The following is a 12,948-nucleotide window of genomic DNA, read 5'->3' as shown; positions in this document are numbered from 1 at the left end:
TGAGGGCTGCAAGCGAAACAATGGTGGGGTCCTGGTAACCTTCCCATGAAATTTGGGATAACTAGGGGTCCAGGGACACCATGCCCACTTGAGAAGTGGTTTCAAATGCTCAACAATCTAACTTTTAATATTCAACCCAACTCAATATCAACCCAATTTTTCTAATGCTGATGGGCCTTAGAACATCCAAATACATACGAAAGATCAAGGTAATTGATCAAAGCGTCTTCAAAATTTCCCTCAAAAAGTTCAAAAATGTGTAATAAGTGCTGATTTTGACAACTATGGCTGCCAGTTGGCCATCTTGAATCTGACAGGGCCAATTTTTGGGCTGAAGATGTGTCTAGGGTAGATACATGTGTAACCCAAATATTCAGACACTACATTGAAGCGTCTTCAAAACTTCCCAAAATAACTGGATTACGTCTACGGACGGACGACGGACGTAAAGTGAACGCTGGGACTAAAAGTCCCAAGTGGGCTAAAAAGGGACTTTTCTGGTCTTTATCAGGGCCCGTTTGAAATCATTTTAGTCTTTTTAAAATTTTCTTCACAATAAGTTTTTTCCAGATTTTCTGGAAGGTCATTCATATTTTCAAGGGTTAAATCCGCCCTTGTTTAAGACACTACAAATTTTAAGACACTACAAATGTAGTCTGGATTTCCTTTGTGAGACCACAGTAATTCATTGAAATGTGTCGTTGAATATCTAGAATTAAACAGGGATGAATTTCCATAACGTATAGAATTCTGATTTGAGTTCAAGCTGTTCTGCTGACCTTTGGTTCGAACGAATCCTTGCATTTCTTCAGCAGTTCTTCGACACCCGATCGAATTTCTGGAGATATTTTTCTCGCATCGAAACACAGAATATCTTCCTTCACACCGCGTTTAGCGAGAAAGCTAGTGGAAAATAAAAAATCAGATACATTAAAATGCTTTCAAAAATATAAACACTCTTTTTTTATTTGAAAGGTTATGTAAAACAAAAACCATCAAATAATACTCTGACATGAAAAAGCTACAAATGCAGAAATTTTCTTGCGGTTACAGACAGATGGCAACGCTTGATTTACCTCTGATATTTTAGGGCGGGGGCTATCATACTATCAATCGGTCAAATTATTTCCATGAGGGTTTATTGCTTTCAAGTAACATAAAAAATTGCTGCTGTGTTGAGGGGTATTCGAAGACACCCGTGAATTGAAACAACCAAATTTTTACAAGTGTGCAGTGTGAAACATTGTAAATTTGGCCGCAGTGAATAATTTGCAGCTAGAATATTAAGATAATACCGGTAGTTTGATCTTTGAAGAGGCGATTTTTTCATACAAAAACCTTACCTTTTCATGCTAACCCAAGATGTATCAAATATACCCATTAGTCGTAGGACTCCTTCCAGGATATCTCGTATTACATCTGGTGGAGCACGTAGAGATCGGATTTCCGAAAGAGACTCTGTTTTAATGCTTCCGACTGCTGCCTTTGCTTCTTGTACCAAGGGTTCAATATCTGCCATCTCAATGTCGATTGCTTTTTTACGCTTTTCCAATTTCACATTCTCCTCAGCTGCTTTGCCTTTCAACATTTCCATTTCAGATTTCTGTTCACTCGCATTCTACAACACATACCAGTATATGTTTATATCAAGATTTATATCAGACTCCTACAGCACATATTTGTACATATTTTAGAAAAGAAATCTGTTTCCACAGTACAGTTTTAGAGACAACACGGTTGCAGAGTCCAAAGTTTTTACTGTAAGTGAAAACAAGTTTCTATTCTTGAGAATGATATCAACGAGTTAGTTTGGCCTTAAGTTATATGTTATAGGACCAAAACTAGCTAAGACTGATCTTTCTTAAGTCATGCCTGAGCAACTGAATGTAAATTCATCTTCGATTAGTTTAGTTTAGTTATAACCCAATGTCATATCTCAATTTGTGAAACTGCATCCAAGTTTTGGATTCACATCCAGACTTCCTCTCTTTAAAACTACAAATAGGCTATATAAGCTAGAGGACCAAAATGGATTTGCCTGATCTTAAGTTTTACTGTGAGACTGGCAAGAGGGGTTATTTTGTATTTTCATGATTCAGACTTTAGTCAGAACCAGTCTAGATTTTGTAATTAGTAACAGGACAAAATGAGACGGATAGCAAAACAAAACGGATAGTACTTTCTATGTTAACTTGCGAGCAAATCGCAGAATATGTGAGCAACTTTCAAAACCCAAAAATGCTCACAAATGAGCAACTGTATAAGCAAGTTACAAAATTAGACAGTTTATATACCTGTCCTTAGCAAAAGCTTGAACTCTAAATAAACAAGTTAACCTAGAAAGTTAACCCGTCTTGTTTTACCTGATCCTATCTTCAATGGTGGAAACAACCATATCATGGATGATTAATTCGTCAGTTTACTCGGTATGATTTATCATTGATAGTGTGGTATTATACTTTTACTGCAGTAGATAAACATGCAGCATAGCTTTGTGGGAAAACATGAGATACGTACTTGCATTGCGGTCGCTATTTCTTTCAGTGCGGCATCTGCTTCTGACTGTTTTTCAGCTAACTGTATCTGCTGTTCGGCGGCTTTCCTCTTCAACTCGTCAACAAGCTGTTTAGCTTCATTCAGTTTACTCACACCAGCCTGCAATACGTTAAAACAAAAAATAACTACCGATGTATCACGTCCAAAAAATACTAGAACATAGCTGCACTATTGAGATCCTCATCTGCCACTGACTTTCAAGTACAATAGACTTCCTCTTGCCTCAGATCATGAGGCAACTCAAATGTAAATCAAAGAAAAAGCATTATGACTCATATTAAACTTTCAACAACGGAGAAAATTGTAAATAATTCATTTAAATATGGGAATATTTTTATTCAGCTCAGATGATACGTTACCTGTAAATGATGCTGTCGCTTTTCTACTCCTTCTTTCTTTTTATTGTAAACATTCAGATAAGTGTGAAGGAATGCCATGTATCGTCTGGGAGTCGCGTCAAATTGCGTCGACGTCTCGTGTACGTGCAGGAAACTCTTCAATAGTTCCTCTCCGCCGGACAGACGGCGCTTCTCTTTCTGTTTTTGCAGCCGCGCGCCTTCGACCTTGGGTTCTTGCGTCAGTAACATCAGCGGTACTTTATGCATACTCGCCCGACTCCAGCTATCAATCCATTGGACAGTGCATTGTTTATAGAATGCAGGGTTACTTTCACAATTCAGTGTGAACATTTTATTCGTACAGTCCATGATCAGTACAATATGCAGATTCTGCTGTATACCTGAATGTCAATAACACACAATGTAAAGTAGTACTTATAGCCAACATTTTTTCATTAATTAGACTAAATTATCGGATGTGACTTGAGGCATAATTTTAACCTGATTAGGAGGGAGAGGCTAGAAATGGTATATGCAGGGCTGTCAACCTTTGAAAATGCTATCATAACAAATTAAATTTTTTTCACTAACATTTCATTGAAATATGAAAGAAAACGTCCTAATTAATCAGCAATCAACCCTCAGCCATATTTCTGTATGCATCAACCAAATCAAATCGGTATTTCTCATTACAAAATAGCGGTACTGAAAATCAGGAACAGTTGGCAGCTCTGAATACGGTAAATCAATTCTGTTAATTGCTGATGAATTGAGTTCCTGGATTTTGCCACACTAAGTGTCCATGGCATCAAATTTTGCGTAGATATCAGTTTTCTGTTTAACTTACGTGAGGAAAAGTAGTTAATGAGAGTTCCACGGAATCCAGCCTCTGAAGCCTGGTCTCGTAGTGGTTGTAACAGAGGTTCCAGCTCCTCAGGCGTATATAATCCTGGTACTTCTCCAGCTGACAGTAAACTGTTAATCAACTCCAGGAACTGTGGCTCTATGAATTGATGATCTTCTAACAACAAAACCATTTGTTCACCATCAATTCCAGTCTGCTGCATCACCTTTAGAATATCATTCAATTGCATTTCAATATTATCACAAAGGTACAGATCACTTTCCATAAATATCCTCAGAATCGTCCTCAGTTTTGTTGTTATATTGGAGGAAAAATGGCAGATTGAGCTATATAAATTCTGGAATAGCACTGAAGCAAGATCCATTAAGTAATCTTGAGTTTTCTTCTATTTCTTCTATCAAAATCCCAATGATATAAACAAATTACAGATCAGTCCCACTAGATTGACACTTTACTTCGATTTTCTCAGTGATGGCACTTACTGTTTTTAGGTCATTTTTGAAGCTTTTCATGCTATAAGATCGTGACATTTTTGGAGTAAACAGGGTCATCTGGTGCATATGCGATATGAGAGTAATAGCCGTACGTCTGCCTACACCACTGCGTCCAGCCATCAATAGAGAACCACCAGGAACTGTCAATACACGATCGACACGAGCCATATTGTCTAAAACTTCATCGAATATCAAAACATCCATATCTCTATTTTCACGACCTGTCAAAGATACATTAATAAAACAACTGTAATAAGACCAGACAATCGTTCCATGCCAGCAAAGTTTGTAACTTTTAAGTCACCACAGCAAGACCTACATACATAGATTTAACTAAATACAAGAAGGTTCTTTGAAATGGTATAATTTCATTTGTGTAATAGACAAATCTAATGCATGTTAATGAAACAATTGATGATATCTTCAATTTAATTATTCATGATAGTTTCAGGATCTATCTAAATCTAATCTTCATAGAAACAGTAATGAATGTTTTTTCTAAAAATAATGAAACTAATTACGGGATCAATCATTATCCTTTTACATCGAGAATGTGTCAGTTTATCTATGATCCGATACAAGTACTTACTGTATTGCTTGAGGCCCTTTTCAATGACAGTTTTTAGGTCGTCATCCGATAGTTTACCCATCACAGCACCATGAGGCGGAAGTGGTGCTCCTGGTGCGGTAGCCATTTCAGCTCGAGCTCCCCAAGTTACATAGTATCCCTCTGTGAAAGAATATTTTGTTAAAAAATTGAGAAGATCGTTTTTACTGATTATGACAAAACTATTGTTGTTATTCAGGGCTCGGTCTTCTAGACTGGTATTAACTTCAACCCAGGGGTTAACTCAATTGAAAATGAATTGAGTAAACCCCAGGACCTGGTTCCACAGATCCGAGTTAAGATTTGAAGAGTTAACTCATTGAAAATGAACTAATTCTAACTCTAAAGGCCCCGCACACGAGCGAATTTTGCGTACGCATTTAGCGCAGAATATAGGGCCCCGCACACGAGCCAAAAACTGCGCTCAGCAAAGGGGCTGTGGCAAGCACGTATAAGCATGTATGCTACAAATAAGGAAAATACAGTTAATTTCCCTGTTTTCGGCTTAAATTTGAAGTAGGTGAAAACCTGTTTTCTTTGAATTGAAGCCACGGGAACCACTTAACCTCATTTTCTAGCCGGCTTAGAATTGGCGATGTCGTGTTATTATGTCATTGATTTGCACAAAACGGACGACGGTCTAATCAAATGGCCATCCTCGATGGCAAGCGTTTCCAAAAACCCAGCAACAGTGAGTTCCGGGAACTCATTTTGACATGGAATGTCGGAATCGAAGCCGTCGATAATTTCCCGTCTTTCTAATGGCCCAATAGGGACAAATACCGTGATTTACGGAACCCGAGAGTTAACGCTGCATTAAAAATTCTAAACCTGCCAGACAATCGAATTCAAATCAAGTAGAAAATAAAGAAAAACTCAAAAAAAAAACTTTCTATCTGATATATTACTATTGTTAAGTCCGTTACATATAAACCTAGGCCTAAATTGAAACCTCATTAATCAGTGGGTTGCACTATACATCTTTTTATGATATATTATAACAATCGAAATCTTAAGTTCCAAAACCTGGAACAAAGTTCCCGTAACTTTATCAAATTCTGATAAAGTAACTGTAACAGTAGCCCATAATGGGCGTCAGGAAATAAACAGTCAATCTTTACTACAATGCTGCATGAGTGCTTTGACTTTTAATATAAATCTCCAGCAATAATCTATTGCGATGCTGCACAAACACCCGTGCCTAAATCAGTATTATCGGGGTATCAAAATGGTCTGATCGCTTTTGTTTTATATGGCGAATTTATTGAATTCACTCGAAAAACATACCCCAGACACAATATTGTACTGAAGTATACTTCAGAAACCATATTCTTTATTATTCTCAATTATCATTTGATCACTGTCACCTAGAGTCGATAAACAAGGTTATGAAATAGTAATTCTGATCATCAGTTTAGAAACCCGTGGATAATATTTTTCACAACGGTGTTGAGGAGTATATGTATGTGAAATCAGTGAATTAATGGTAAATAGAAATTATTCATTTTCACGTGACCTTAATTAGCCAATGGTCTAATTCTATGGGCTGAGTTTCGAATCTAATCAACAACTCGTACTCCTTGAATCAAAATATCCTCAAGTTTACCGAATTCTTTAGGAAAATACTCACCTTCAAATTCAAACATTGTATATATAGATTAATAGTACAAAATATGATATACATTGATACACATAATTTAGTTATCGGGCCCATTGCAGGTCTACGCAATTCATCTGATATTATTTGAATGTGTATTTGTTAAGGAAGATGATGCATTAATACAGTTGTTGATTGATAAGCGTGAGTCTATCCGGGTAACGGGTAATAGTCCGCCACATGAGAATCTCGCCCTTCCAAATTGAATTTCATAACATGTAAATTGATGATTCTCATCTTGAAAAACATATATTGATTTGACTATTTCTACTGAGCACTAGATGATCGACAGTAATCCCTTCAAAGTGTTAAAAAGCGATAAATTCGCCATATAATACAAAAGCGATCAGACCATTTTAATACCCCGATAATACTGATTTAGGCACGGGTGTTTGTGCGATGATAGATTATTAGATTTATATTAAAAGTCAAAGCACTCATGCAGCATTGTAGTAAAGATTGACTGTTTATTTCCTGCCTATAGGCCTACACAAGAAAGGAGATCAGATGAAATAAAGTCCTGTCATTCAACCAAACGGATATTCAATTAATTTCGTTAATAAAGAAGCAAATAAAACTAAAGAAATAACATCGTTTCTTTGACAGAATTTGAACTTGGACCCTGAATGCTTTGTTTTGCACACACTCAGCTGCTGACAAAATAAACAACGGTTTGTTTTGGCTATTGCGCATGCAGTGACGTCATTGTAGTGTATAATACTAATTCTTGTGGTTTTTATTGGAGGTTGGAAAATAAATGCGCCTACACTCTACAAATATGTTTTACACTCTATCAAGCATCAGCATTTGATAAAGTAACTTCCCTATATTAATTGTGACTTTTATAATTACGGGAACTTTGTTCCAGGTTTTGGAACTTAAGATTTCGATTGTTATAATATATCATAAGAAGATGTATCGTGCAACCCACTGATTAATGAGGGTTCAATTTAGGCCTAAATTTATACGTAACGGACTTAACAATAGTAATACATCAGATAGAATAGTTTTTTTTTTGGGAGTTTTTCTTTATTTTCTACTTGATTTAAATTTGATTGTCTGGCAGGTTTAGAATTTTTAATGCCGCGTTAACTCTCGGGTCCGTAAATCACAGTATTTGACCCTATTGGGCCATTAGAAAGACGGGAAATTATCGAAGGCTTCGATTTCGACATTCCATGTCAAAATGAGTTCCCGGAACTCACTGTTGCTGGGTTTTTGGAAACGCTTGCCATCAAGGATGGGAATTTGATTAGACCGATGTCCGTTTTGTGCAAATCAATGACATAATAACACGACATCGCCAATTCTAAGCCGGCTAGAAAATGAGGTTAAGTGGTTCCCGTGGCTTCAATTCAAAGAAAACAGGTTTTCACCTACTTCAAATTTAAGCCGAAAACAGGGAAATTAACTGTATTTTCCTTATTTGTCGCATACACCCTTGTATGCATTATACAACCATATTTCCTGCATATCTGTACCATTTACTTGCGACTTTTTATTGCCCTTGTCAAATCTATTTGAATATAAAGAAATTTTTCTGTTCTTATTATATCTACATCGGGATTAAAAGTCTTGCCCGGGGAAAATTATGATTTTGATAATTCAAGTAATCCCATATCAACAGAAAGTGATATTCATGTCATAAATCAAGTGTTTCTCTAATCTGTATTCAATATACTAGCCGTTATCATCAGTTTTTGTGTAATGACGCATGTGCATTGATGACGAATGAAACGCAAATAGCGCCGAGTTGCCCGCACATGAGAGCACAGTTGGCGCTGCGTCAAAAAATATCAAACATGATAGATATTTGGCAAAAGGACAAAATGCGCTCGAAAAGACTCCCGCACACGAGCCGAAAAGAGCGCTGCGCCATTTGCGTACGCAGTTTTCGGCTTGTGTGCGAGGGCTTTAACTCACAACTGTGGAATCAGATCCAGGACCCAGTTCCAGAATTGTGAATTAAGATTTGACTCAGAGTTAACTCATTGGAAATGACCTAATTTTAACTCCTTGACACTAAATCACCACTGTGGAACTAGCCCCTGGATGAAAGTTAATACCAGTCTATGCAACTGGGCCCTGGACAACACGTGGGGACAATTGGTAAGAGTGACAGGTGGACAAATATCATGGTTACAATGCAATTTCAATTGTCACTATGGCAATTATCCACAAGTCAACAAGATTTTTGAACAGTAAAATGGAATAAGGCCATTGTCTTGAAACTATCGATGAATGTTTTGTCAAGGGTGAACTTGTCGGATTTAGTAGTTTGTCGCCTAGTAGTTGGAACTAATAATCAAAAGCACTATAGTTTGATCAAACTTACTATCTAGCTCATCTAAGACACCGGACGACCAATCCGATCGGATAACCGACATCAGAATCGAGTCGAATCGATTTCGTCCTTCGTTGCCGACAATTCGATCGCGGAACAGTCGCCTCGCTTCGTACGCCCAGATTTCGATCAAATGGTCGGCCGAGTTATCGTCGCGTCCTCCGGTCAGATCGTATCGTAAGAACGACAAAACCCACTGAGTGAGATCGCGCGGAGTAAACAGGTAATGGCTGTAATCGTCAACGGTGAATTTCGTGCGCAGTTGTTCATAGACTTGCACCATCGAACCGGCGAGCGCATGCACTTTAGCCGGATTGCCCCAAATGTGATGATTCGATAGATGACGATGTAGGACAGGCGTCAAATACGCTCCATATATAGCCTGCAACTGATCACGATCTGGGTACCTATAAATACATACAAACATACTAATGATTATATCATATACAAACACAACTTAACAGCATAAACATAACAGCAAAAAGGAGTTAACGGCCTGGGCCCAGTTTCACAGAAAGGTTTAACTCTTAAATTTATTTAATTTATTCACTAATTCAGTTTATCTTTAATCGATTTAGGCCTTAATTCTTTTTGTAAAACTGGGCCCTGGGTAGGATAATGCTAGATGATTTTGACTTCTCTCCCATTATCCTCCACAATGGCAGCATCTATATCACCCACAATCAGTGTCTACATCGACCACAATTACAGCATCTATATCACCCCACAATCAAAGTAACTATATCACCCCACAATAACAGTATCTCTCTCACCCCACGATTACAGCATTTATATGAATGAATGAAGTTTATATCCCCACAATCACAGTATTTATATCACCCCACTATCACAGCATCTATATTTCCCTCTACAATCACAGTACATGTATCTATATTGCTCAACAATCACAGGATCTCACCCTCATAATCACAGCATCTACCATATTTTTCCGCCAATAAGCCGATTTTCTAGCCTCAGATTTTTACCCCAAAATATCATCATCGGATTATTGAACGGATATGATCTGACCTAGACAAAATCACTTCCCGAGCTATGTCACTCTCATCCTCCAAAAGATTGTCAAAATCAAGAAGAGCGGTCCGCATTAGTTTGAGGACATCATATACTACCAATTATCTATTTTGTTACTTTGAACACTTTACAGCAGCAATGTGATACATTTGTATATACATGCATTTGCAATAGAGACGCATGTATAGGTATGTAAATATATGGCTATGTGTATTAGTAATCGCCTGAGGGAGTCTATGTATAGCACAGTCACTCAGTGAGAGCGCTCACATATCAGCACACTTCGAAATAGCTTAGAGCTGATGGACAAAACTGTCCATATTAATTCCACCCTCTATTTCCCTCCTAATGTCAGAATATCAGCTGTGTGTATCGAGTGGTTACAATTTGTGCCACCAAGAGCTAACTGAAAGTTACTCTCAGAACCATTATATAAGGATCAACACATTCGATCCTAAAAAGCTGACATTTTGTTTTTCTAAATTTGAGAATCGAATATTATTTTATGAATTTACTAGTGGAATACTCACCCAATTGAAGCGATACGAACAATCGAGGTAAATCGAGTAGTCAGTTTGTGTTTGCCCAAAGTGCTACCGGCATTCATACTAGCCACGATCTGTACACCTTCGAGCCCGACCCATTCGAGGTTTGAATCGTAGAAACCATTGTAAGTCAACACCTTTCAAATAAATGAAATAAATAAATCAACTTAAATATGTCTCATGAAATGATCCAACACAGGCCAATTACTTCCATGATTTTAGAATACTAGTACTAATTTAAACATACTACCAGTACAGGTGACAAAACTTTGAATCATGAAAACTGGTAAATAGAAGGTACCCGTTATCAGGGGTATTATTTCAAGTAAACTGGATTCAATTTTCATTTTTCAAATCAAATCACATCAGACTCCATATAAATTGGATCATTCAAAAACAATGAAATCAATTCAGTTTATAGCTGCGTTCACACTAGGATTTTAGTACGGTACTAAGCGTTCACACTAGGAAATTATTCGAGGCCTATTCGCGGCTTATTCAGTTCCGTACTGAAATACGAGGCTTATTAAGCGCAGAATGCGATTCCGCGCCGAAAACCCGATCTCAGTACAGCACTGAGCTGGCCGCGTATTTTCTGTAGTGTGAACGCAGATTCGGCGCTTAGCTAGCCACGCATTTACATTCTCTTGTACAAAACACTTAGCACTAATTACACTCCCCTCTATTGGCACACTGGGTGACTACTATACTGGGTTTACTAAGTGCCGAATCGCGACTCGTAGTGTGAACGTAAATGACTGTATAAGCGCCATATTTTGGTGAATTCGGCACCAGCGACGTACGGTACTTCGTAAGCGCCGAATCTAGTGTGAACGCGGCTTATGGGAAATCCAGATTGAACATATTTCAAACTTAAAACTATCAAACGTAAAAAACTTATCAAACTTCAAACTATGTGAAGTATCATTAACGTATGTCTTACTTGTTGCAGGAATGCAATGATTTGACTTGTTCCCCATTTATCCGGCTTTGGCAGATTAATATCTTTCAGATAGAGGATAAGTCTTTCACAGTCTTTTGGACGGTATACTCGTCCTGTGTTCGTGCTGATGACCATGCAAGTCTGTCCTAATTTCTGTAGCACGTGTGTAGGATTGGTCTGGGCACTGCAGTGCACGACTGCCACTTGGGTTGACCTCAACTGTTCGAAGCAATGATTCAACAATAATCTGAAAAAATACAAAAATACATATTCTCCGATGAAGACGTGATAGATTCATAGAGTATTGATTTATAAGTGTGAACATCAAAGTATCAATAGAAAGATAAAACATGAAAACATCCCAAGGAATAGCTGCTTAACCTCCTGAATACTACTAACCACTATAGTCGTGGGTTTTCAGATCTCATACAGACACCACCTCATAAGTTGCATTTTTCTTGAATCATTAACAGTTCCGGTACTTATTGGTTACAGTGGTAAAGGGATTATAGCAAAGAGGTTCAAGATTGTTGATCGATTAACCTTACTGCCAACATCTACAACAACTTGTTATGCGTGGTTTAAGCTCTAAGAATTTTGTTGTGCAACGGTGTTGTAGTCACTCGATTACAAAATCGAATAGTGTTAATAGCCAGTCCTTATCATTCGTTGAGTCGTACCCAATAGAAAACACTCCACGCATCAAATAGCCCGAGACTGAGAAAATGTTCATCAAAGTTGAAATGGCGAAAGCAATATATTTTGGAAATATCTACCCTTTTCCACAGCCTTCAGGTCCGACGAGGATGAAAGGTTGCCGATTCTCCGGTGTCAGCCACGGTGCAAAATAATCAAAGCCTCTCTGGACATCTCCCGTTCGAACTACTGGTAAACTCTTAGCGGATACAAAATTATCTGCTGTCAAATTATCCGCCATCTACAAGTAAACCATTTCATTTTTATATCTATCATAATACTTTTTTTGAGTCGTATCAATTTTCTATTGGGTACTACCGGTACTTACATCCATGGTGTAACACATAAGACGACCGGTAGAATCATCATAGTACGTGTCCAATGGTCTACGCGGGTCTGGGGGCATTTCGTGTGTCCAGGCAAAAACCTACAATAGATACTGTGTAGTACAGTTACATGGAAATTGATGGGAGATTGAGTTTTATATCCTCATATCACAATTAACTTATTTTGATGCCCACTTATTGGCTAATAATGGCCATTGCCAAACCAATTTTCCGGAGCACATTTTACACATATTTAAAAGAAAATTGCTATATTCTATTTGAAATAAAACCAAGCTAGAAATTCAACTAATAAAGCTAAGCTCAGATCGACTTTCGACCTTTAGACTCAGCAATGATCAAGTTGTTGTCGACCTGGGCTTAAGATCATGCGACAAATGAATCAGCAATGAGTGGTCACATGTGTCTACCGCTGTTCGTACGACGATTTAGTCAGGTCATAAGTTGACCTGTATGGAACGTGATTCATGCAATAAATATGAGCGCTGCGACAACTTATATAATTTTTACGACGATATATTTTGTGA

At 37.7% G+C, this 12,948-nt stretch overlaps 1 protein-coding gene across 1 annotated transcript in view; it reads right to left on the bottom strand.

Moving 5' to 3' along the window:
* Positions 1-12,948, bottom strand: part of LOC141905108 (cytoplasmic dynein 2 heavy chain 1-like) — a 108,630-nt gene that overhangs the window by 58,860 nt on the left and 36,822 nt on the right. Inside the window, exons 40-51 of the mRNA XM_074793871.1 lie at positions 12,406-12,504; positions 12,158-12,318; positions 11,382-11,628; positions 10,424-10,575; positions 8,853-9,268; positions 4,843-4,983; positions 4,242-4,474; positions 3,742-3,964; positions 2,916-3,295; positions 2,518-2,655; positions 1,344-1,618; positions 780-903 (exon numbers count right to left, since the gene is read on the bottom strand). Coding sequence (XP_074649972.1) covers positions 780-903; positions 1,344-1,618; positions 2,518-2,655; positions 2,916-3,295; positions 3,742-3,964; positions 4,242-4,474; positions 4,843-4,983; positions 8,853-9,268; positions 10,424-10,575; positions 11,382-11,628; positions 12,158-12,318; positions 12,406-12,504 — 2,589 coding nt within the window. The remainder of the gene's footprint in view (positions 1-779; positions 904-1,343; positions 1,619-2,517; positions 2,656-2,915; positions 3,296-3,741; positions 3,965-4,241; positions 4,475-4,842; positions 4,984-8,852; positions 9,269-10,423; positions 10,576-11,381; positions 11,629-12,157; positions 12,319-12,405; positions 12,505-12,948) is intronic.

This window comes from Tubulanus polymorphus, chromosome 5, assembly GCF_964204645.1.
Source record: "Tubulanus polymorphus chromosome 5, tnTubPoly1.2, whole genome shotgun sequence".
NCBI classification, from domain to species: Eukaryota; Metazoa; Nemertea; class Palaeonemertea; order Tubulaniformes; family Tubulanidae; genus Tubulanus; species Tubulanus polymorphus.
Note: the sequence above shows the minus strand (reverse complement) of the source record. Positions and strands in the feature narration are given on the sequence as shown.